Here is a 27751-nt window from a genome sequence, read left to right as displayed (position 1 = left end):
AGTCAGAAGTGTTTATTAACTGACCAGCAAACTGGAGATTGAGGACTTCCACTAACCTCTACCAGTTAAATGATCCATCCAGCCCCCAGGAAATGATCTTCACTTCAAACGCAAGGTGAAACCTATCACCACCTTCTGCCCCTTAGTAACACACCACTAAATGTGGCAGCAAGAGGAAGTGAGGTAGAAAAGTGGCCAGGCATGTCCATAAAAAATGATGGCAATAAGACAACTGGGGCATCTATTCAGCTGGAGAATGTATTCCATTTTGAAGCAATCAAATTTAATAGAATTTAAAAGATGATTGGTTTCTTTAAAAAACTTTTAATAAAGATAAGCAATAAAATTTGATTTGAATGAACATCTGAAAGAGGGCAGGTATATTAGTATTACGTTATTTTTTAAAGATGGTTTCCATTTTTTGATGGGTAAATGCAAGTGTAAGATCAGAGAGGTCTGTAAGAAGAACCCTTTAGAAATCAGCTACCCTGGCCTTTTCACTTCAAATAAAAGTTATGGGTGATGCAGTTCTGCAGATGTAAAATGGGTCAATTTGAAGCAGGAAAAAGCTGTAGTCATGCAAGTGGAGTACCCGTCTCAAGAAGAATCTCTAACAATGAAGCAGGATGACCTCTGGAAAAGCAGCAGCCAAGGGCAGACTTCCATGAGTGCCTGGGACAGAAGTCAGAGCAGAGAGGTCAAGTGGTTTATCTCAAGTCCATTACCGAGAAATGATCTTTCAACCCATACTTAGCAATAATGCTTAACAGAGGGATCACCTACGAAGAAAATTTGGAAAGTAAAATGTTAGTAAAGGGACTTCCCCAGCAGTCCAGTGGTTAAGACTCCACACTTCCACTGCAGGGGGCCCAGGTTCAATCCCTGGTTGGGGAACTAAGATCCCACATGCTGTGTGATGTGGCCAAAAAATAATAAAAAATAAAAAAATAAGATGAGTAAAAAGCTGGAAACAAAGAAATAAAAATAAACTTTATAAAAATTTTTTTAAAAATCTTAGTGAAGAATAGATGTTATGAAGAAGATCATTTGGGGAAGGGGCAATACAAGGGTTTTGTAGGTCTAAACAAGGCAGTTTGAGGACACAGGAGAAAAGTGAACAGGAAGGGAAAAAGTTCTAAGCTGGAGCATATGGATTTCTACTCTTTCTATTTCTGCCTAGTATTTGCCTAATTAGAAAGGTTTCAAAAATCTCTGAAAACTCATTGCAAAGGAGATTGTTATCTTTAAGACCAAGCTACATTAATATGGTGACCTGGAAAAAACATCACTATTCAAGTCATTCAGATCGGAAGCTACTTATGACTAGTGGGTACTCTAATATTTGTTCTATCCTACGTAATGTTGGTATTCCTCTATTTCTCAAAAAAAAAAAAAAAAAAAAAGTTTTCCAGTATTGCATTTTTCCTCTGACTTATCCAGGTAGTAATATATTTTTTTTTTTCTCTTAAACACTTTGCCTGTGTGTACAGAGCACACAGAGTATTTTATTAGTTCCAGGATGTACTTCTGAACTATTAAAACTACTCTAGATTTGTTTTGCTTTTTCTTCCTTTCAGAGGGACACATTTATTAGCATTCATGAGTTATTAATTAGCATTTGTACAAAGTGCACAAATGACTAACGAAAAGTGTTCACCTATTAAGAATAGGCTGGGGGGAATGTTAATTGGAATTGACTTATTCCTGAATTATTTTAATATTAATTCCCAAACACAGAGAGCTGATCTGGAAAAGCAAGAACTTCTGCATATTAGAACATCTTTCTTTTTTTAAGCAGAAGCCAACTATTAATAGGAAGAGATAAATATTATCCATTCTAAAGGAGTTAAAAGCTGGCACTATAAGGAATCCCATGTGTTGGGGGTGACATATACATCTTTCGTAAATTTAATAGGTATCCATTCATAAATCATAGCTTATTTTACTTCAGTGAATCAGAATGATGGTTTAAGTATTGCACAAGGGCACTTCATGTGATGCATGCCACACTTTGGATTCTTCATGGGAGAGATAGTCATAAAACAAAGTCACTAAGTGCTCTGAAGCAGCGTGCTTTGGAATAAAGCAACTTAATTTTCAGGTAGTTAAGGAGCTCTCTTTCCAATGACAATTGTGAATGCCATTTCACTTAGTTAAGCCAAATAAAATGTTAGATTTAAAAGAAGATAGATGTTAGATTTAAAAGAAGACAGAAAAATCCCTTTTTCTTCTTCTTTTTTTCCCATTAATCTAAGTATGTATTATACAGGATATTTTCTCTTTCTTGGGCTAGAAAGTAAAATATACTTTAAATGTATAAAGACCAGTGATGCATGTAATCATGGAATTCTACTCTGGAGTACTATTCAATGCAAATATTCTGAGAAGTAAATAAAGCTTTATTAGGCATTTGTATCTTAGTATAAATAAGCTTAAGATTCATTTCTGAGACCAGTAAAAGTTGAATTTGCTTTTTTCTTTGCAGAGTATTTGAATCTTGACTGCATAAGGAAATCATAGTTCAAGCTTCAATTTTGTTTCAATCTTACTTAACAATTAAAGGAAATTTATTAAAATTCTCTGGGACATTTTTTTTAATGTGTATGTTGGTCAGAGGATGGTAAAGAACCATGTAGATCTAATACTTCAAGTTAGTTGTTTCAGAAACTGTTAACCAATCCTGAAAATTTACCTAAGGTATAAATTAATAATTGCTGCTAAGAATCTGTCTTTCCATCAAGAAACAAAACAAAAGAAAACTATGAGTTGATTTAGGTCATAAGCAGAGAATAATGCCTACTACAAGACAGGTGTATCAGAAAATACATGAAGATATTCAAGTCCAGCAAACACATCTACTCAAAATCTCTCTCAAAGAGTTATATTTATTTTTTCTTAAAAGAACATCCTCCAAGGAAACATTTTAGGCTTCCATTCTTTTTAAGGCAATCCATTGACCTGAACTCCAAGGATGCTATCTGCACCCCTTAATTCCGATCATGAGCTCAGACATGAGAAGGCCAAGTGTATCACAGATGAGGCAGGATGAGTGCTTTGCCTATGAATCCACAATTTAATTAAGCTAAATTAATGAATATCAAGAATTATATGGATTTTATAACCAGGAGATCACCGAAGAAATCAAAGAAGGAATCAAAAAATACCTAGAAACAAATGACAATGAAAAAAATTATGACCCAAAACCTGTGGGTTGCAGCAAAAGCAGTTCTAAGAAGGAAGTTTACAGCAATACAATCCTACCTCAAGAAACAAGAAACATCTCAAATAAACAACCTAACCTTATACCTAAAGCAATTAGAGAAAGAAAACAAAAAAAACCAAAGTTAGCAGAAGGAAAGAAATCATAAAGATCAGATCAGAAATAAATGAAAAAGAAATGAAGGAAATGACAGCAAAGATCAATAACACTAAAAGCTGTTTTTTTGAGTAGATAAACAATATTGATAAACAGTTAGTCAGACTCATCAAGAAGAAAAGGGAAAAGACTCAAATCAACAGAATTAGAAATGAAAAAGGAGAAGTAACAACTGACACTGCAGAAATACAAAAGATCATGAGAGATTACTACAAGCAACTCTATGCCAATAAAATGGACAACCTGGAAGAAATGGACAAATTCTTAGAAAAGCACAACCTTCCAAGACTGAACCAGGAAGAAACAGAAAATAAAAACAGACAAATCACAAGTACTGAAATTGAAACTGTGATTAAAAATCTTCCAACAAACAAAAGCCCAGGACCAGATGGCTTCACAGGAGAATTCTAACAAACATTTAGAGAAGACCTAACACCTATCCTTCTCAAACTCCTCCAAACAATAGCAGAGGGAGGAACACTCCCAAACTCATTCTACGAGGCCACCATCACCCTGATACCAAAACCAGACAAAGATGTCACAAGGAAAACTACAGGCAAATATCACTGATGAGCATAGATGCAAATATCCCCAACAAAATACTAGCAAACAGAATCAAATAGCACATTAAAAGGATCATACACCATGATCAAGTGGGGTTTATCCCAGGAATGCAAAGATTCTTCAATATACACAAATTAATCTATGTGATAAACCATATTAACAAACTGAAGGAGAAAAATCATATGATAATCTCAATAGATGCAGAAAAAGCTTTTGACAAAATTCAACATACATTTATGATAAAAACCCTCCAGAAAGTAGGCATAGAAGGAACGTACCTCAACATAATAAAGGCCATATATGACAAACCCACAGCCAACATCATTCTCAAGGGTGAAAACCTGAAACCATTTCCACTAAGATCAGAACAAGACAAGGTTGCCCACTCTCACCACTATTATTCAACATAGTTTTGGAAGTTTTAGCCACAACAATCAGAGAAGACAAAGAAATAAAAGGAATTCAAATCAGAAAAGAAGAAGTAAAACTGTCACTGTATGCAGCTGACACGATACTATACATAGAGAATCCTAAAGATGCTACTAGAAAACTACTAGAGCTAATCAATGAATTTGGTAAAGTAGCAGGATACAAAATTAATGCACAGAAATCTCTTGCATTCCTACACACTAATGATGAAAAATCTGAAAGAGAAATTAAGGAAACACTCCCATTTACCATTGCAACAAAAAGAATAATATACCTAGGAATAAACCTACCTAAGGAGACAAAAGACCTGTATGCAGAAAACTATAAGACACTGATGAAAGAAATTAAAGATGATACAAATAGATGGAGAGATATACCATGTTCTTGGATAGGAAGAATGAACATTGTGAAAATGACTATACTACCCAAAGCAATCTACAGATTCAATGCAATCCCTATCAAACTACCACTGGCATTTTTCACAGAACTAGAACAAAAATTCTCACAATTTGTATGGAAACACAAAAGACCGTGAATATCCAAAGCAATCTTGAGAAAGAAAAACAGAGCTGGAGGAATCAGGCTCCCTGACTTCAGACTATACTACAAAGCTACGGTAATCAAGACAATATGTACTGGCACAGAAACAGAAATATAGATCAATGGAACAGGATAGAAAGCCCAGAGATAAACCCACACACCTATGGTCATCTTATCATTGATAAAGGAAGCAAGAATATGCAATGGAGAAAAGACAGCCTCTTCAATAAGTGGTGCTGTGAAAACTGGAAACCTACATGTAAAAGAATGAAATTAGAACACTCTAACACCATACACAAAAATAAACTCAAAATGGATTAAATGTAAGGGCAGACACTGTAAACCTCTTAGAGGAAAACATAGGAAGGACACTCTATGACATAAATCACAGCAAGATCCTTTTTGATCCACTTCCTAGAGAAAGGGAAATAAAAACAAAAATAAACAAATGGGACCTAATGAAACTTAAAAGTTTTTGCACAGTAAAGGAAAACATAAACAGGATGAAAAGATGACCATCAGAATGGGAGAAAATATTTCCAAATGAAGCAACTGACAAAGGATTAATCTCCAAAATTTACAAGCAGCTCATGCAGCTCAATATTAAAGAAATAAACAACCCAATCAAAAAATGGCAGAAGACCTAAATAGACATTTCTCCAAAGAAGATACACAGATTGCCAAGAAACACATGAAAGAATGCTCAACATCATTAATCATTAGAGAAATGCAAATCAAAACTACAATGAGATATCATCTCACACCTGTCAGAATGGCCATCATCAAAAAATCTACAAACAATAAATGCTGGAGAGGGTGTGGAGAAAAGGGAACCCTCTTGCACTGTTGGTGGGAATGTAAATTGATACAGCCACTATGGAGAACAGTATGGAAGTTCATTAAAGAACTAAAAATAGAACTACCATACGAACCAGCAATCCCACTACTTGGCATATACCCTGAGAAAACCATATTTCAAAAAGAGTCATGTACCAGAATGTTTTTGCAGCTCTATTTACAATAGTCAGGACAATCATCATTTACTACCCAACATACTTGGCTTCTAGGAGCTTTCAGTCTTCTTGTTACAGGCCAACTTATAGATCAGCCTTCTGTAGATCAACTTTTTGAGTTTCCAGACCTTGTGAGCAAAATGTTTGCCTCTATTTAAAGCTGCTATCATAGCCTTTTTCAGAAATGCTAGTTCACTCCTCTCTCCATCAGCTCTTCATCCTTTCTCTAACATCAAGCACTGGCTGACAGACTAGTTCTTTCAGGCAGTGAGATTAATGAATGACCAAAATATTTAGTCCATGTCCGTAATTTTGTTGAAACAATTGGTTCACAATTACATAAATTTTTTCTTACAAGATGCATGGAAATTCAGTTTTGTTTGACCTAATAAACTCATTCACTCTTGCATCTGATATGTTCTCATTGTTCTTTATTGGTTTTAAGTTTGATTTATAATCTATCTCTGAGGCTCCAGGCCTTCAGAGTACTTTTTTCTAGGAATGGGTTTGGATTTCTTCAGGAAATGATGTCAAGCCTGCTGTATGGGAAATTTTCTGGGCACTCCATTGCCTAAGGGCTAACAAGTGTGCGTGTCTTCCATCAACAAAACTGGTAAGATTTTTATTATTGAGTATGCCCATAATTAAGTCAATATTCTCATTATGTTTTCAAGGAGGACACCTTGTTCTGACAACCATATATTATTTTGATTTTACGTTTTCAAAACAGTATTTAGTTAGAGTTTGTCCAGAAGATGTCACTTCTGGTGATGAAATAGTTATAGTATAACAAATATTTGTATAAATTTGATATATTGGTATGAAAAAGAGAAAATATGAAGTACCATGGGTTGAAGGACATTATGGTTGTCTTAAAATATATAGGAAATGGATGATTAAGTGTGTGTGTGTGTGTGTGTGTGCGTGTGAGAGAGAGAGAGAGAGAGAGAGAGGGAGATCTATTCATATCTGAGACAGGATACACTTGGGGTTTCTTTTAATTTGAACAAGTTATTTGTCTCAGCAGCTAAATGTAGGGCCAGAATTCAGTTAAAACTTTTGCATAACATACTTAGTAATAACTCTCCATGAGTGGGAAAATAAATATCAAAGATTACCATTTGCTCTAATCATGTGCTATGAATGTCTATTAATTTGCTTTCTTTCATCCTTAAGCTTTTGCTAAGTGAATTTGAGAAAAGAGGGCCTCTTTTCACTTATACTCAAAGACAATCATGGCTAAGCATAGGGGTGTGGGAACCAGGTACCCTGTGTACAGAAATCTGCTCAAGAGACAGAAAATAAAGAAATAGAGAAAAGGGACACAAAGGTTCCTGCTGATCCAGGAGTCTCTGGTTCCCAGCATCCTTTAAGCCAGTTTTACTAGTCCTTCATGCACTTTGATTATATGGACCAATAAAGTCTTCTTTTGGTTTAAACTAATTAAAATAAAATAAGATTTCTGTTACATACATTTAATGTAATACGTATAATTACATAATTATTATTATAATGAATAATAACGTGTCATCCAGGTGCAGAGTTACTCATTGACTTTTGTATAAATAGGCATTTAAATATTTTATTAGTAAGATGAAAAGATCCTGTGTGTGTGAATTATTGCCATTAGCATTGAGCAAGAATTCTTCTTGAAGTAATGTGGAATGAGTAACATGTGGACTAAAGAAATCATTGGGAAAATGAATTCAAAGGGGTGACACTAGCATGGCCCATGAGAAAGTCCTGGGAACACATTCAGCAAACCTAATGGAACTAGAAGCTTCTAACTTCAAGTAAAGGAAGGCCCCAGGCCCACCAAGGAGTGATGAGTAGACAGAAATGTTTAAAACTGAGAACAACCCAAGATGGAAGGAAGGGATACCCAGTGACATAGAGGATCTAGTTCTGGAATGACTTGAAGAATTTCCCATTCTAATGGAATCTTTGAAGTGAGAGGTCAAAAACAGAAACAAGGAGCCAAAGCATAGGAGAAGAAATGCATACATTAGAATGCCTCAATATTTAAACTTTTCAAAGTATAGTGTGAAGTTTGCAGGGGTCAGGCAAGATGAATACTCTTTGCATCCTTCATTTTCTGCATCGCAATATTTTCTTAGTATCACATCACTGCTAATATCTCTCTATATTTCCCATTTTTCTTGTCTTACCTATCCCTCCAGCCCTCCCCCCTCCCATCTCTCTCTCTCTCTCCCAGTGATTTTCCATCGCCTATGTACACTCTATTTTTCTCCACATCCCCCCTCTAGGTACCAGCTAACATTAGGTGGGTGACTGACTTGGATGATGGTGACAGAGTGTAAGGGAAGACTGGGATATAACAGACGTTACAAAAAAGCTCAGAGTGACATAGGGCACTTGCCTCTCCAGCTCACTCTGCTCGTTCACAACTACCCCAAGTCTAATGCCCTTTAACATCAGCTCTTTGTTCTGAATTCAGCTCACTAGATATGTTTTGAACTTTAACCTTGCCTAGAGTTCTTCTCTGAAAAATGCACAAGGGAACTTAGAAAAAACCAAGACCTTTGTCTTCCAAGAGTTAGTTCACATCTAGTGAGAGAGACAAATTTACTCCCATTATCTTGGTGGGAAGGGTGGGTGTGAAGGGTGAGTGTGAAGAGACCTTTAGGAAGAGCTAACTGCATAAGTTATGACACAGTTGCTTGAAAGAATATGATGTGGGGTTTAGGGAGGAAAACTGCAAGATCTGTTTTTCATTAAACTATGAGATGTGGACAATGAGAGGTAAGAAATTATATAATAATTAAAAGTGTGATTGCCTAACCCAACAGGTCCAGGAAAAGAGACAGAAGCAACACTTATGCCTGAAAAAAACTGAGCTTTGTGTCTGGGGTGACAAGATGTCGATGATCAACCTTAATATTTAATATGCAGGAATGATTTGGGGGCTCATGTTTTTCTAGGGTTGCAAAATCAATGTGATTATGTATGTGAGTGGGGACTCATTCAGTTGCAAACAGCAGTCTAATAAAATGCTAACACACACAGGGCAGAGTTCAGGGATACAGTCTATAACTTGAGAGACAGTGCACTCCAAGAGAATGGGAGTTACAGCTCAAGTTTAAAATACTTTACCCAGCTACTCAACAGGAAATTATACCTCTCACCATGTCTTACATAGTGCTGCTCTGGGAATTCCCCTAACTGTGCCCTTAGGGATCTTCTGATATCCTAGTGTCCTGCTATGTTTGTTCTCATCCCATCAATTTGGTTTCCGGGAGCGTCTCATTCTTATGGGGACGCTCACTTCAGGGTTGTGCAAGTGGTGGCATCCTTCAGTGTTGCACCTCAGTCTCTCCACTGGCCTCACCCCAGCCCTGGTCCTTGTCTGCATATACCTCTGTTCTCTACTCATGCCCTGTGTTGGCAGTCACATGCATGTGTCACTTGAGAACTGCTGCATTTTGAAGTTCCTACCAAACTCCTGACACAGAGTCTTTGGTCTAAGGACACAACGGTTGCCATCTGGGGGTTGTGGACTCTGTTTCTGTTGCCCAACTTACTTTCCCTTTATTTACTTATTTTTTAAAATTAATTTTTATTGGAGTATAGTTGATTTACAATGTTGTGTTAGTTTCTGCTATACAGCAAAGTGAATCAGTTATACATATACATATATCCATCAACAAAGGAATGGATAAAGAAGATGTGATATATACATACATTGGAATATTACTCAGACATAAAAAAGAACAAAGTAATGTCATTTTGCACAAACACACTTTCTTCTATAAATTGTTTGTATATTTTACTAAGAAGTCTGTATATATGGATTACTCATCAAACTGCTGCATGATCAAATTTTTCATGCAAAGGCTATACAAGCTTCTAGTGATGTTAAACCCTTCCTACATAATCAACTGTTGTCAAATATGAACATTCTCTTACTGGACTGTGGTCTTTCCCCTGGATCAACTGTACTTGTTCTAAGATCCCACATATAATAGGACAAGTAGCCATCTACTTAGAGAAAAGTAGCCTTTGTCCTTTAACCCTTCCATTTGATTAATCCACTAAAAATTATTAAATCTTAGAATGTTTTATATCAAGGCTTATTTTTGCAATGAAGTAGATCCTTACAAGCAAGTAGAAAATGACAGAGAAAAATAAGATTGTGGAGATTTATCTCATTGGCACCAAAACTGTCATTAGTGTGTGTATTCTGGTGTATTCTTTGAATACTCTGGGTTTTAAATAAATATTTCTTTTCCTGTGAAATATACACTAAATTTTCAACTTATAAGAATGTGGTTATATATAGGATTACTATAGGTAGATTAGAGTTCTGAAATCTCTTAATTTTCTCTCTTTTTTATGATGCCATATAAAGGAAAATAAAGTAAAAAATATGTTTGGAGTTAGGCTCTATTTCTGACTCTTCTACTAACAAGATTTTGATCTTAGGGATATCCCTGGTGGCCCAGTGGTTAAGAATCCGCTTGCCAATGCCGGTACATGGGTTCGAGCCCTGGTACGGGAAGACCCCATGTGCTGTGGAGCAACTAAGCCCATGAGCCACAACTACTGAGCCCGTGTGTCATAACTACTGAAGCCCGTGTGCCTAGAGCCTGTGCTCTGCAATGAGAGAAGCCACCACCATGAGAAGCGTACACACCGCAATGAAGAGTAGACCCCACTTGAAGAGTAGCCTTGGGTCTCTGCAACTAGAGAAAGCCTGCACACAGCAACGAAGACCCAGTGCAGCCAAAAATAAATAAATTAATAAATTAAAAAAAAAAAAAGAGAAATGGAGACATTATATTAAAAAAAAAGATTTTGATCATACACACATAACTTTACTTCTTTGGGTATCATCTTCCTTATATGTAAAATGAGATGGTCCTTGATGATCTGTGATCCCTAATAGTCCAACATTACTGACATATCCATATTATATGATAATAGTAGGTTAATAGTGGCATGTGAGAGGTGAGCTATTAATGTCCCCCATAATAGTTTAAATTCCTCTATGTTGTCCGGGGAGGGAAAAACAGAAGGAAAATGTTTAAAATGTGATGCAATATAAAACATAATAGTGTTAAGAGAGAACTTTTCAAAAAAGTAAAATCAAGATCCTCATGCAAATGAAAAACACACATATTAAATATTTTATTTAACTCATTAATGAATGAGGGGATCACCATTAAGAAACCACAACTGGTTCAAAGGGAACTCAAAGAACACACTTACATAGGCTGTCAGAGATGCTGAAATAAATTTACCAAGATAGATACAAAGTGGTTACTGTACACAGAGGAAAAAATCAATGGAACTCCACTAGACAGAAACCATTTTTATTTTAACAGACAAGAATCATTTGCATTATTATCAATTTTCTACAGTGTATAGAATTATACAAGAGATGAAAAGCAATGAAAAGTGACAATACCCTGAAACGTGAACTAGATCGGCCACAGGGTAATTCATTCCAATGTCCCTTATTTCAAAGCCTCAGAGTATTTTTTTTGGCTGACAACAGAATGTGAAATGAGTAACGCTCACTGTAAAACATAGTAATAGATGTATTGCAACGGTGTAAACATCATTTTTTTCTTCAATATAGAAACTAAGGAGAAAAAAGAAATTACACGATATCATAGAAGGATCTAGTCTATTTTATTAGTGCGCTCTTTTCTAGTGGTACTGCATCTGCTTGTAATTTGGAGGAAAAGATGATTACATAGGGGTGCAATATTTTGACTTGATCTTTCTTCCTGCCCTATTCCATCCCTCACGTCACCTCAATCCCTACACTGCTATTGTCAGCTTTACTCATCTTTAAAAACCTCGGATTTAATTAACTTAAATAACATACTTAAATATGAAAGAGCAAAATGGAGGTCCATATTTCTGATTCATTACACTTTTTAATTTTTCTAACATTAAAAAGTTAACCATTAAAGAAACGGTTCTTCATCTGGATTGTGGTCATGGTTATGGGAAATCTAGACATGAAATATAATTATATAGAACTATACACATACACACATACACAAATGAGTGCGTGTTTAAACTGGTAAAACTGAATGAGATCTGTATTCTAGCTAACAGTATTGCAGTGATGTCAATTTCCTGGTTTTGGTACTATAGTACAGCTTGATAAGATGTCATTTTTGGGGGAAGCAGGGTGAAGGTTAAAGGGATTCTATGAACTATTTTTGCAAATTCCTGTAAACCTATAATTATTGAAAAAACAAGTTTAATGAACGTTAACCGTATGTTGAGAACATAAGTAGGATACTGATCGGTAAAATGTGTTATAAGTTGTATAATGGATGTTTCTGGAAGATTCATATAGGCACACTAATGTCTGTCAGTTAAAGTGACAAGATGCAGTTATCACTGATGTATGGGAGCTCCTAATCTGTTAAGGGTGAATGTGGGCCTTGGGAATAAAGTGAAAATTATAAAATTTATAAAGTGAATAAAGTGAAATTAGACATTGCCCAGAGTTTTTCTTTTCTTCCATGTTCCATTCGTGTCTATTTCAGAATTTGTAAGATTTCCCCATGAATCTCTACTTTGTTTCCTGATGGAATCAGTCAAATCTTTCCACTCCCATCAATCCCAAATGACTAAAGCCCCACTTGCCAATGTTAATTTCTTGGAACATTGTTCTTAAGGGATATTAGTAGATGAGATACAGTGTTTGCATTTACACAACGAATATTGGACTAACCAAGTTAATCAGGTTTGCTTTCTCCCCTTTCAGAGTTTTTAATTATGCTTAAGCATATTGTGAATGTCCAAATGAAGAGGGGAGAATTAGTGTTTCCTTCCCTCTCTTCTCCATGGTGATGTTGGCAGAGACACAGCATAAGTTTTCCTAAGTTTTTTGGTCCAGATAATATTGTAATTTTTAGTAAAAATTAATTTTAATACATCCAAACTCCAGGTAATGAGCTATTTCTCTTATTTCAGGGAATTTCTGCAAAGAGATAATAACTAAATTTGTTTTTGAAATACACACTCTTTTTGGTACTTTACCAGAAAAATAATCCCAGTCACATAATTGAATGGGAAGGTGTTATCACACTCATAATCATAAAAAGAAGTGAATAGTGGCTGATTCTGTGTTTTTAACAGCTTACTCTTCCTGCTGGGCAAATGACCACAGAGGTTAATGTCTTGACCATAAAATTGATTCCAGGGGACTACACTTTCTGTGGATGAATATTGGATATTGCAAGGTGAAACGGTGTCATTGATTGTTCATCTTCTCCAGCTTATAAACCAAATTTGAAAAATACTTTCGCTTCAAAAATTTTAGGGTGATTTTTCACAGTCTATTATTGCATGAGGTAAAGCAAGAAAAAAAAAAAACAGTCAAACCACATTTAGCACATCCTCTGGAGCTACAAACTTCATTCTGGGATAGTGATGTGGAAATGTTCTCTTAATCGATTGTCGACATGTGGGGAGGAATGCTTTGTGCAGCAAGCCTCTCTTTATTGAAGTCATAAGATGGAATTCTACCCAGCAAGTTTTTCATTTTCAAATTCTAGACAAGAATGTGGTGTGAATTCTAAAATGGCTTGCCTTTACTTTCCTACCCAAAACCTTTTGTCATGTGGTTTAACACTTTGCCTAGGGTATTATCCTCTTTTTCTCCATTTTAATCCTATTTTTAAGCGTTCAAGATCTTAGTAATAAAACTTCGACTCATCTGTGTCATGCATTTAGTCCTCAGCATTTCTTAGCTTTATATTGTGGCTTAACAAACAGAAAGTAGGCTTGGGTAATGAAATATCTGACGACAGAGAGATTTGGTCTCATTTTCTGGCTTTATAAAGTTTTTATTAAAATAATTTCTTACACATTACTTAACATATCAATATGCTTTTTTTCCTGAAAAGTGAAAATAATACTACCTAATTCATAGAGCTGTTATGAGGAATATGTGTGAGAATTATGTAATGAAGAGTAGGAGTGTTTAGATTTTGAATTTATGGAAGGTATTGTGACTCAGACGTCTTTGTTCATATGAGCCCATTTCCCTTGATATATGATGTGATTATCATATATTTGGCAATTAGTGTTAACATATTAATCTCCTTTTAGCAAGCAGGAAGAGCATACAATAGGCTCTGGTCTGCATTACTGAGATTTCAAAATGTATGCAAAGGGCATCTCTATTTCAAGCATGAGCAAAACAACAACTGCTTTTTCAAATATGGAGAAAAATAAATGTGTGTTCCAAAGTTTACTTGTAACTAGTTTAATATATTTTCTTGCCTAAATCTTCACTGATTGCTATGTTGGGTGAGAGCAAAACAGGCAAAAAATATTCAAACCTTCCTTAAGAGGGTCCTTACCAGTTGAGACACTACTTTGGATAAATCTCTATAAATCACTGTAGCATATGATGAGAGACACTGAAGTCAGAAAAACATGACTATGGAAACAAAGCTCCACACATTAGCCCACCAGATCCTATTCTTGGGGGTAATAGTGCCAGTCATGTCTCTATCATGATTCTCTTGGGAATGTCAAACAGAAAATTGCTTACTAATGGTCTTGAAATTCAAAACAAATGAATACCATAAGTTATTATCATTGCTTCTTGAACTTTGAAGTCTTGCCAATATGAGTAGAGAATGAAGGCCCATTGCCTTCAACCTGCTGAAACAATGTAGAACTGATACTGTCCAAAGAATTCCTGCCCGTTGTCATGCACACGGTTCCTGAATAGCAAGCCTCTTTGGTAAGTCATAATGTGTTTATCAGCAGTGACTCCTTTTTCCCAAAATGCAACTGCAACTAGGATAGCTCATCTGATATTAGGTACAGAGTCGCTAGGGATCAAGCCCATTAATAAGACAAAGGAATCAGTGCTGTCCTGCCTATTAACCAACTGACATCCCAACCTGGGCCTGGGCTCCCTTGTCACCCTCCAGATAACGAGATCACTTGATCCTCAGGATGCCTCAGTCTGGGTCCCCACTTTGGTTTCCCCACCTAGAGAATTTCCTAGTTTTCATGCTTCAGAGTGAGTCCTTAGACTATGTAAGCATTTCGATAATAATTTTTTTTTTCACTTGGACATCAGTTTGTCTGCTGTGAGAGTGAACTCATTTAAACTGGGTTTAAGAAGAAACACTATGTATATTTGAATCCCTTGATTCTAACAGTTATTGGCTATTTCTCTTGTACATATTGTGGAACCTCTCAAAAATTCAATTTCCTTAAATGTAAGATAGAGATGATGATAGTATTTATATCAGAAGATTACAATGAGGAGCAAATGATAAGATATGTGGAGCAACTAGAAGAGTTCCTTGAATACAGAAACCACTCTATAAATGTTACCTATTATTGGACTATAAATGTATGTAACTTATGTCCAAAAAAATAAATGCATATGGCTCCCTTGACCTAACTCTCTGGTGAACCATAAACATCATATCTTTCATTTGGCCCAAAACCAAATATTTATGCTCTCAATTCCTAAACATTTTAAATACGCAATAAAGTACACAATAGTATACTCCATTCCCTCCCAAAACTCATAAACATGCAAATAAATATGTTCTAATCCATTTTATTTATAGTATAATTTTTTACCTTAGGTGTAACCTAATTTAGCATTTTCTTAATGCTTTATTTGTTTATTTATTTATTTAATGTTTCTTTTATACTGTGATTTTCCTGGGCAATCTTATCTCTGTGCCTTTAACTCTTGGTCTTCACTAGTGTCTGCCTACCCTCAAGCCACCAATTCCTATAGTTAGGTTAATCAAGGATCTTTAGATGTAATGCCCACCCTCACATAATATAGAAATGTGACTATCTGAAACATTGCTTTGGAATTTTTTTAATTTGTTCAGCAATTTTCAATGTGCTTGAAGAAAATAATTTGGTATTTGCTTTACTGCTTATAAACACATCCCCTAAGGGGCCATTAAAAATTTACATGCTATAAATTTGATAGTAGATTACTTTTTTAAAGTTTTTGGGCTAAAATTTCCATCTTCTTTTCTAATATAATTTAAGTCCACTTATATGAGGCATTCCATATTCACCCAGCTGGTAAAGAGAGCCAAGCAGAATTATTTTTCCATAAAACTTATTTGATTCTTACAGAGTATCATGATCAGGCAATGATATCATTGTCTTTTATGCACCATTTATATCACACATACCAGTTGTTACTGAGCATAAGTACATGCTTTATAATATGGGACACCGCATCGGGAATGATTGAGCAAAGAATTGAAATAAAATATAATGCTGAAAAGCAGGGAAGAAAGAGAAGAGCTATATCTCAGCATCCTGTAAATGACCCCCTGAGTCACAAATTAAACCAGCAATGATGACCAATTATGTTGAGCATGCAACAATCATCTCAAGTCCAAGGCAATACTGTAAACTGTCTTTTGGCTATAAAATACAAGTAAGCATATTTATCATGGTGTTCATGTATTTGATTGTAATTAGACAACACACTAAGGAGATGTTCTTTTGCAAATTGTAGTGTAGAAAGATACTGAGGTTGGCTGTCAGAAACATCTCACTCACAGGTTGAGAGCACATAAGCCCTCTAGGCCAGCAGGGAACATTCAGACCTTCTCTGACACTGTTAACAAATGAAGTAGATGTAGTGATAACATGTTACAGCTGCTAGGCTGGAAACTTCTCTTAGAGAATTCCTGGTCTACCCAGTCTTGTCCTGTGGCCCCTCTTACCTCAGCCACTTTGTCTACTCACTGACCTCTGTTCTCCCAGTCTCCTCCAAGAAAACTTTCTCTCTAATGACTCTCAAGAGAGCTGCTAGAAGCCCATCAGCAGCCAGAAATCATATGTTTTCCAGACACTATGAATTCAATGGCTCCCAGTCTTTAAATTGTCCATCCTCTGATTCCCAAAACCTGAATTATCTTCCCAGGTTCTGCCATGCAAACTACTTTCTTACTAGGGATGTCCTGCCAACTTAATACAGACCAGCCTAGAAGCCTGGCTTCTGTAAAGCAGCTTAATGCCTCTTCACGCTCCTACATGAAATGCTGTTTTCTATTTTATTCATTTACCACAATCCCCACTTCAGGATGGACTGACCACCAACTACCTAGTTTCTCTCAGAGATACATGTTCTGTCATCATTACACAATCAGAGTAGTCAAACTTGGGAAACCACCTTAGAGTTTTATACGTTAGATATTAAAAGAAGTTATACATAAGAGAAATCATGAGGTTATTTCATATGTTCTTGTTCTCCTACAATGTGACAGAAATGCTGTTATTGAATAAACTTTCATGGAATTCAAACACATTCATTTTTTCTTGAATTTTTTAAAGAGTTTTTGGCTGACTGGGGTTGCATTTTTTTAACTACGTGGAAAAATTACTACTTGGATAACTTTGGTCATTGATTTTATAAAAAGCAATCTGTAAAACCAGAGCGAAGACAATCCATTTGTATAAATAGGAAAATATTATAGTCTAAAATGACTTCTAATTAGAGAATTATTATTTCCTATGTAAAACATAAGATTCAAAATAATTCACAACATGTGTAAATGCAAAGGGCATAAGATTCTATTCAGCTTTATATAGTAGCTGAGGAATCTTTAAGAAGAACAAAAGTGATTAGATTTCATTGCATGTAACACATTTTAAAGTCACCTATCTTCTCTTAACATACTTCTCATTTTCCAGAATCAGATGAAGGCATACCTTTTTGGATAGGGCCCTTTCTTGGTCCCCTCGTCATCCTCACGACCCACAACAGTGCTTTGTGCTCTAACGTGTGCTTGCTGAATTGACTTGAAATGACTCTCTCTAGCTTTCAGATTCCATGTTAGTGTATTGAGAAAGTTGGACAAGATGGTTTAATTTAACAAGGGTTTATTTTTTAGCTTCTACAATGTACTGGGCACTATTGAAACTGTGGTCATTTCTATATTAAATTACAAAACAAAGCAAAACAGAATGATAGATATCGACACACATATAGATATATAATATTTGATAGTGACATGCTTAAAATCTAGGAGGACCATCTAACTTGACCTCCCTCCAACATTGGATACTTTTGACTGCTTTGGTTTATTTATAATACATTTTTACCTTGATTTTGCTACAGTCCCAATTTTCTTTAAATTTTACTGGCTATTCTTTCTCAGTCTTTTGTAGGCTCCTCTTACTTTGCCAATTCCTTAAATGTAAGGTTTTCTCAGGGTGCCATCCGAGGCCCCCTTCTCATCTCACTTAACACATGTTGTGGAGCTTTAATAACCATCTTTATGGGAGGCAGTCAAGCACTGTAGTTAAGAATATAGGCTATTGAATCACACTGCCAGGGTCTGAACCTGACCGGGGGCCCACTCGTACTCTTATGTGACTCTCCAATCCATTCTTCCCACTGCAGACAGAGTCATCTCTGTAGGAGGCAAATTTGATCTAATTATGTCCATATTTATAAGCTACCAGTGGCTTCTCATTGTTACAGATCCCCATTCCCTTGTCCAAGCCAATGGGGACAGATGAGTTTTGGAATCCAGTTTTTTCAGACTTTAGAATGATAATAGAATGTGTAAACTGTATGTAATATAATAACCCAGGTAGTATCTGGGAAAAAAACCTATAATCAAACATATTTGTTTATTTCTGAGGCACAATATATCCACACTAAGAAGAGGAAGAAAAAAGTATATGCACAGTTTCCATTAGTTTGATCATGTCATTCTATCCAGAGAACAGAGAGTGCCTTCTTTCACCACCAAATTAGTTCTAAAGGATGTTTTTGATTTTCAAAGTGTTTTGGACTTTTGAAGAACGTCCAGAGCCCCTTGTCATCTGGCTCCTGTCTGTCTCCGGTCCCGCCTTTCATCTTCTCTCTTCCAACGCTCATCGCTGATGCTGAGCTTCTTGAAAAAAGATCCTCTTGCATAACTGACTTCTTTGCCTTCAGTCTTAAGCTGAGTGGAAGCAATCTAGTATCTTTTGAAGATAAAATGAGGGCATAGAGACACTAGGTATGAACTAATTGGGGGTCAGATCATAAGATGAGTTGTATTAAAGACTTAGGAAGTTGAATTCGAGTTTGAAAAGACCAACATAGACTTTAGAAAAAAAAAAAAATCATTGTGATAAATGCATAGGAAATAGAGTTGAGATAGGCAAGACCAGAGGCTCTGGAGACCACCTGTAATAACAGACAAATAGTTAAGTTATGGCCAGATAGAAAAACAAAGGATTTTACTATTTTTGGAGATTAAAAAAATAGCAAGGTATGCTTATCCAAGATCAGATATGGGAAGTGAGGAAAAGGGAGGTCATGAATAGATCCCAAGAACTGCATAGATGGGTTACTGTAACTATGATAGTGTGCAAAAGAATTAGAAGTTGTTCTAATTCAGGAGATGGCTTAGGAGAGCAGTTGAGCCTCTGCTGGGTTTAATGTTTTTGTGAAACATCCAAAGGGATATGTGGATCAAGCAAAAGTTTGGAGGGAGAGAGACAGGATAAGATAGAAGATAGGTGATGATAATCCCATCAATTCCCTAAATTATCCATTAAGTAAGTATTTGTTGAGAAACAACCATGTAACTTTGATTATTCTTGAGCTGAGGATTCACTGTTGAACAGCAAAGAGTGTATTTTTTGTCTCTCCCAAGAGATTACAGTCAGAGATGTGCCACTTAAGAAGGGTCATAGGGGCTTCCCTGGTGGCGCAGTGGTTGAGAGTCTGCCTGCTAATGCAGGGGACACGGGTTCGAGCCCTGGTCTGGGAAGATCCCACATGCCACGGAGCAGCTGGGCCCGTGAGCCACAACTACTGAGCCTGCGCGTCTGGAGCCTGTGCCCCGCAACGGGAGAGGCCGCGACAGTGAGAGGCCCGTGCACCGCGATGAAGAGCGGTCCCCGCACCGCGATGAAGAGTGGCCCCCACTTGCCGTAACCAGAGGAAGCCCTCGCACGAACCGAAGACCCAACACAGCCAAAAATAAATAAATAAATAAATAAAGTAGCTATAAAATTAAAAAAAAAAAAAAAAGAAGGGTCATAGACCAGGTGAATCAATGGTGTTATCAAACCTATGATTTACTTAAACTGACATCTTTTAATCATGCAGGAGTTCTTAATGAAGGAAGCGATGCACTCATTTACTTGACATACATTATTTGTCTCACGGCAGATGGTAACTGACTCCCATGGACTGGTTTGTTTAGGTTGCACTGCTCTAGCCTAGAAGACAGTCTAAAAAATAAATATGTTATAAAAATAATAAAATTAATTACAGGGATGATAGCTACCATAATAGGAGAACCTAATTTATTCTGGGATATGGTAGTTAGGAAGTAAGGAAAGGCTTAATTATCTTAATTATCCAGATGAAGAAAGAACATTCAGGGCACAGGAAACAGCATGTCCTTGTGGTAGGAAAAAGCTTGCGCTATGTTAATTATGGAACAGAGGCAGTGTGTTTGGGAGAGAGGGAAAGGGTATGGTGTGGAGATGAGGTTAGAGACATGTTCATGCAACCTTACAAACCATGTAGAGGATTTGTGTTTATCATACGTGTATTAGAAAACAATGGGGAAGTTTTAATCAGGACAGTGACAGGACCTGATTTTTGTTTTAAGAAGATTGATCAGGCAGAGATAGAGAGAAAAGATTGGAGGAGACATTTTTCTGAAAATGAAATAGGCCATGTTGAACAATTTCAGTAGTCCCACCAAGAAAGGAGACTACCTTGAACTACAACAGTGGTTCTCCACCAGAACTGCTTTAGCCCTCAAGTAATTTTTGAAGACATTGTTAATTGGCATAATTTGTGTGTGTGTGTGTGTGTGTGTGTGTGTGTGTGTGTTTGTGTGTGATGTGCTACTGGCATCTAGTGGATAGAGCCAGGGACACTGCCAAATATCTTACAATGAATAGGATACTCCCCACAACAAAGTAATACCCAGTTCAAAATGTCAGTGATGACAAGGTCGAGAAACCCTAGACTGGAAGGAAGGCAGCAAGAGGACTGGGGAGATTTATGATAAGTTTAGAAGATAGAATGGGTCATATTTAGAGTGGATTGCGTATATTAAGAGGATTCCAAGGTTTCTGAGTTAAACTACTATGTGGTTCGAAATACTGCTTACTCCGATGAGAAAAAAATATTTTTTTTCTCCCTAGGGAAGAATAAAAGTTCAATTTTATACACATACAATTTTGACAGCCTTATAAAATCTCTAAATGGAAATGGTTAGTAATTGGATATCTGGGTCTAGAATTTTAATAAAAGGAGGTGTGTACTGGAAATATACATTTGAATGACACAATGTGGACAGTATTTCAAATCATGAATGGGAGCTACCTCCCCTACAGAGAGAATAAGTGGTGAGATCAACAGGAAGCCTCAAAAAACATTATATACAGGAAGCCACCTAAGGGTAAATTGAATTTGGTGAAAGTTAGATAGAAAATCAGGAGTGTGATGTCACAGAAATTCATAGATGAACATATTTCAAGATCAGGGACACAGTTAACTGTGTTAAATGTGGTTAAACATTTGCATAGGATCATCCCCAAAATGTCCACATTTAGCAGCATAAAGGTCACTGCTGGCCATACCAGTGAAATTTCAGAAGAGTGTTAAACCAGAGAAAAACAACATGGTTATTGAAAAGACAGTAAGAATTTAAATAGTTGACAAACTGATCACACAAATCTTTAGAGAATTTTGTCTTTAAAAACAAGAAGAACTATATAATCATGGAGGAAATGACACTAAAATTTTGGGGTTGAAGATGGTTAGCTATGTCTGTAAGTCTGAGAAAACAGAACCATTAGAATGGATGGGGATGAAGCTGTTGGACAGAGAAAGAAATGGTTGATCAAGGCCACAAGGGTAACTTTGTTTGGCCTGGAGGTGAGGGGCAGAGATCTAGGGTCACCTTAAGCACTCAACTGGTTATGATTAATTTGGGGATTACATTTAATTATGAAAGAGATATTTATATTCACTTAATGTTGTATTAAAGGTAAGTTTTAAAATACAATTAGTGCCCACGCACTTATTTTAGATGAATGTAAAAATAAAAAGTTAATGATTTGATATATTCCTTCATTTCATAAATAATTTGGAGCACTCACTGTGTGTCAGATGCTTGAGCAAAGAAAATTAAACCCTGTTGCTGATCCTGTGGAACTTCTGGGTACTCCACTCTTACAATGTATGTGACTGTCCTGCAAGTTCAAACAACTGAAATCTTACTCAGTCGTTTGAACTTAATCTGCACAATCCATTTCAAAAGATATCTCTTCCAATTCTTCCGTGTGTGTGTGTGTGTGTGTGTGTGTGTGTATGTTTGTTCACCCAAATGGATAGCTAATAAGATACTAAGATCCTTATTGCAGAAGAGTTTAAACAGTTGAGATGAACACCTGTCAGACATGAGGAATTTGATTTTGGCTTTGAGGGATGAGAAGGGTTTGGGGAAGCGAGCAAGACATTTGGCAGAAATTTGCAAGCAAGACAATGGACACACTATTCCATTGGTGCCAGCTAAGCAAATGCTGTAGAAGATTATAGAAAAGAATCACTGGGAAGCAAATAGAAAAGATCAAATTACATAAACAGGTTTTTGCTTTCCAATTTCTAAAAGATGCTTTAAGGCAGAAGTTGGATATTACAATAAGTGGGGAAAAAAAGACATTTCTAATTCTAAGACTTTTCTACCATTGATTTTTTATAGTGATAAGGTTAATTTTAACTACTTAATATGAAGGTACATTTTTTGCTGCTTTGTCTTTCTAGAACGATGAGCAAAAGAGAAACTCAGCAGGGAGTGAAATGAATCACTCTCTAAGGTGTCTCATTTCTCACTCCCAACTGAGTTGGCAAAGGTTAGCACACTATTAAAATTCAAGTTGTTGCAAATGTATTTCATTGGTAGTCAACTCACTCAAGGTATACTAGTTTTTAGCAATTATTCTCAGTGATAGTCTACGTGTTTGCCAAAGAATCTCTGTGTCACGTGGAAAAGGAATTCAATAACTCCATGCAGGATCAAACATGAGTTGCTTAATGGTGATAAGCTAAATGAGAGGACAAATAGAAGAAGAGCTTGAAATAACCATCTCCATGGTAACTTTGAATGCTAAAAAAAATAACTGAAAGCATTAAGAATCTGGTGGCTGTGTTTGGTTTTCCATAAAAGAGGTAAGAATGTATAGGTAGGCACATCTGCCAAAATGCAAATGTTATCACCTTGAAATGTTTTTCTCACCTCGGTATTCATTGTGCACGTGATTCTGGGAGCTGAAGGGTTAAGCTTCAGCACAGCATTGCTGTTCCTGCCGGCTTTGGAGGTAGTCACACCTGGGTTGTTAAGCTGGTGATAATTCCTATTTCATAAGATGGTTGCAAGGATTAAATGATCCCACAATCTGCAATGTTTTACACATAGTAAAGGCTCCATAAAACATATATAAATATCTGAGAGGGAGGTGCTGATGACTGTTAGGAGTAACAATTTACACACTCAGGCACAAAATCAGTCAATCTCAGTGAGGAAGCAAGGGCACCATCTTTATGCATCAGGACCAACGTCTTTGAAGGCAAACCACACCTAATTTCTGAAAAAAAAAAAAAAAAAAAAAAGAGAAAAAAGAGAGAGAGAAGCAGAGTGGCTTCTATAAAGCAGACTAATTGAACAGCAGTTAAGAAAACACAGGAATGTGTTCAGTTATAATTATAGCCTAGGTTAATTAACTATTTTTATGACAAGACATGCACAAGAACAGGGAGGGTCTGCATCACATCCAGTGTACTGAGCATATATATATAAACATGGCTGGGAGAAGCCAAGGATATCAGAACATCTTCTCACAGTAACTTAGCTGAACTCACATCTCCTGTCAACATGTCCTACAACTGCTGCTTTGGAAACTTCTCCTCCCACTCCCCTGGAGGCTATCTGCGCTACCCAGGCTCCTTCCACCCCAGCAACCTGGTCTACAGCACTGACCTCAGCTCTTCCAGCTCCTGCCAGCTGGGATCCTCTCTCTACAGTGGCTGTCAGGAGACCTGTGATGAGCCCACCAGGTGCCAGATGTACCGTGTGGTGTCCAGTCCCTGCCAGACATTCTGCTACCATCCGAGGACCTCCACGCCCTGCAGTCCTTGCCGGTCAACTCACACTGGATCTCTGAGCTGTGGGTCCAGCAGAGGCTACTGCCTGGGCTATGGATCTAGAAGTTGCTACTCACTAGGCTGTGCATCCCGTGGCTTCAGACCCCTGGGTTATGGAATCTGTGGCTTCCCTTCCCTGAGCCATGGATCCAGATTTTGCCGCCCAACATACATGGCTTCTAGGATCCGCCAAACTTCTTGTTACCAACCAACCTGTATATCTGGCTTCTACTGCTGATCAATCAACTTAAGGGTTCTAGACTGTGACTCCACAGTTATATCCCTTAAAGTTAATCTCAGCTATTTTCTGGCTGGAGTCTATATTCTACTACCTAGACAAATGATAATTTTTAAAAATCCTATTAATATTAAAATAATTTATCTCAGAGAGTATCCATTCTGTTTTCTTCTATTTTCCCCCCTTACTTCTCTAGTTAAAAATAGTACAAGAGGTCTCTTTCCTTTCAAATAAACTCATTTAATCTGATATCAGTTCATAAATCTTACTATTAATTTTTTTAAAAGATGTCTGTTGGGAATTCCAAATCTACTGTTATTTGTCTAAAAAGAAGTATTTAATTTATGGAGCAGATTCCCTGATTGGAAGAATTACCTGCCAATACAGAGTTAGTTCCCTGGAATTTTTGGCAAGTGGAATCAGAGTTTGGACAGGAGATTATCCTAAACTCTTCTATGAGTGGTCATTTCTTCCTTATCAGGATACCTTACTTTGGTTAAACTAGTCATGGGTCAGATCCAAGAAGAAAAGTTCCAGAGACAGCAGTGATGCTTCAGCAAGTACTAGCTTGGCTGTTTTAGATGAAGGAATTGTCAAAATACTTTTTATAAGACCCTTTTACAGACTTATGCAAGCTCTAATGGAATTCTGAGGTTACAATATTAACTGACTGCATTAACCTGTGTAATGAAACAAACATGTTAAGTATGGATGAAATTAACCACATATTTATTTTATTATAATAAAAGGAATACAATTTCTGAGTCATTTTTTAATGTTGATGTGTCATACTCTTTCTTCTATTTGATCAGTGTAAGGCCAGCTGTTTTCATAGAAGTCTCCTGAGAACTTCTGGAAACATGGCAATATCATGAGTAGGAAATAGCTGAGAGGGAGGACTCCTTGATATCATAGGCTTATATTTGGATAGGATAACTAGATAGTTTACTAAGTTTTCTTGTTTGGGGGAATGCATATATCTACATTTGAAAATACGTAAGTGGAAAGAAAATATGTAAGTGCATGTGGGTAGCCTATTGTTCATTGCCCTCATAGTTGTTTTTCTCCTCTCTCCTCTTCCCACAACTGAATTTTGCTTGTGTATCTCTTCTTAACTACCCACAATCATTTCTTTATATCAGCATGGCTATGTCCCAGGTTTCAGGATTGAATCTGGCACCCCAATCCCTACTGAAAGTGAATCGTTCAGAATGGAGCATGTGATATGACTTAAACCAATGAGAAAAAAGGAGTGATCTGGAGAAGTGCCTATGGTAAAGTTCTTCTTGTGGAGTTTTTTTTGTTTTTGTTTTTGTTTTATTTTATTTTATTTTTTAACATCTTTATTGGAGTATAACTGCTTTACAATGGTGTGTTAGTTTCTGCTTTATAACAAAGTGAATCAGCTATACATATACATATATCACCATATCTCCTCCATCTTACGTCTCCCTCCCACCCTCCCTATCCCACCCCTCTAGGTGGTCACAAAGCACCAAGCTGATCTCCCTGTGCTATGCGGCTGCTTCCCACTAGTTATCTATTTTACATTTGGTAGTATATATAAGTTTGGGGTTTTTTTCATTGCGTTGGGTCTTCGTTGCTGTGCACGGGCTTTCTCTAGTTGCAGTGAGCAGGGGCTACTCTTCGTTGCAGTGCGTGGGCTTCTCATTGCAGTGGCTTCTCTTCTTGTGAGAACATGGGCTCTAGGCACACAGGCTTCAGTAGTTGGGGCATGCAGGCTCAGCAGTTGTGGCACATGGGCTTAGTTGCTCCATAGCATGTAGGATCTTCCCAGACCAGGAATTGAATCCATGTCCCCTGCACTGGCAGGCAGTTTCTTAACCACTGCACCACCAGGGAAGCCCCTTGTGAAGTTTTTTGAAGCAACCATGTCTTCCTCTGGATTTTGTCATATCATATGTGGAATGCTGCATCCATTTGGCATGTGGCCTGAAAATTAAACCATCACATGAAAGAAGGTAAAACCAAGAGAAATGCTGAGGAACAGAGCCCAGACCATCTTATTTCTGGACTTTGGTAAACATGAGACAATAAATGTTATTATTTAAGCCAGGGGTCCCCAACCCCTGGGCTACGGACCGGTAGTGGCCTGTTAGGAATCGGGCCACCGAGTAGGAGGTGAGCGGTGGGCGAGCAAGTGAATCTTCATCTGCCACTCCCCATTGGTTCCCATCAGTCAGTCATATTACCACCTGAACCATCACTCACATTACCGCCTGAACCATTCCCCCTACCCAGTCCATGGAAAAATTGTCTTCCACAAAACTGGTCCCTGGTACCAAAAAGGTTGTGGACCCCTGATTTAAGCAATTTTGAATTACAATTTCTGTTATTTGTAACTAATGTTTCCCTAAATGAGACACTCATTTAAAACCTGAAACAACCCCCTTCCCAATAAAGCCTCCCTAATACAATGTTAAAGGCCATTTGCAGCCCACCTCTGCCCTCTCCCAGGTCCTCTTCTCACCACATACATACACTCCACCAACATGCACTCCATTAATGCTAACTACTCCCATTTCCTTGAACACATGGTGTAGATCTGAGCTCTTATATGGTCTAGTACTTCTAGAATTAACGCCACATCTCCCTTAACCTTCAAAACCCATGGAAATGCTATCTCTTCTCTCACTTCTTTTAAATAGACTCCAATATCAATAGAATTGATCATTCCCTACACAATGCCAGCATTATCTATATTTATATTCTGTTAATTACAAAGTATCTATTTTAAATGTTTCATTTAAATTATTATTTTGTTTAATTAGTACTGTTTTGTCTGTTAGTTTACCCTTGTCATATTTTCAAAAAATATGATGGAATCTTATCTAACAGACTCTTGCAAGTAATAAAGACTCAATAAAAGTTAATTGAGTGAATGAATGAATGAATAAAATGGAGCTAGGGTGACAGTCTGCAGAATACATACTATGTCAGTGACATCAAACATACATTCATTTTTACTGGTTGAACTCTAGTTAAGCTACTTGCCATCAATGTCATCAATCCTCTGGTCATCATTATCATAAAAAATTATTTATCAACATCTCAATGGCATATTATCACAACTTCAGGTACCCATGGTAGAAGTGGAAGAACTCAAAAAACTTCACATTTTTGGATCACACAAAGGCAGAAAAATAACTTCACCAAATGCTAACCTCAGAAGTAGGCCAGAGTAAGTGCATCTGGGGAAAGGAACAAAAGCAACTGTGTAATTACTATAATAAGCCATGACACTTTCACATCCATGACATATGAACAAAGGGGTGGAAAATATGGGGGTTAATGCTTAGATGGTTGAGATACTATGGTTCATTCTTTTTTAAAAATTACTTGTCATTAAAGGCTACATAGACACTGTGTAATCAACTAACTTTTCTTGATTTTTTCTTTTT

The 27751-nt window shown here is 36.9% G+C and overlaps 1 protein-coding gene across 1 annotated transcript; it reads left to right on the top strand.

Moving 5' to 3' along the window:
* The first annotated feature begins 23804 nt into the window (after positions 1 to 23804).
* LOC102999608 (keratin-associated protein 13-1-like) lies at positions 23805 to 24329 on the top strand. The gene has a single exon (XM_007173829.2). It carries the CDS (start codon positions 23823 to 23825, stop codon positions 24327 to 24329), a length of 507 nt encoding a protein of 168 aa, XP_007173891.2. The 5' UTR covers positions 23805 to 23822.
* Positions 24330 to 27751: the final 3422 nt, after the last annotated feature.

This window comes from Balaenoptera acutorostrata, chromosome 4 (genome assembly GCF_949987535.1).
Source record: "Balaenoptera acutorostrata chromosome 4, mBalAcu1.1, whole genome shotgun sequence".
Taxonomy (NCBI): Eukaryota; Metazoa; Chordata; class Mammalia; order Artiodactyla; family Balaenopteridae; genus Balaenoptera; species Balaenoptera acutorostrata.
The sequence above is the reverse complement of the archived record's forward strand: the minus strand, read 5'-3'. Positions and strand labels throughout refer to the sequence as shown.

Coding starts and splice junctions, on each gene's coding strand:
- LOC102999608 (XM_007173829.2), top strand. CDS start 23,823: ATGTCCTACAACTGCTGCTTTGGAAACTTCTCCTCCCACTCCCCTGGA.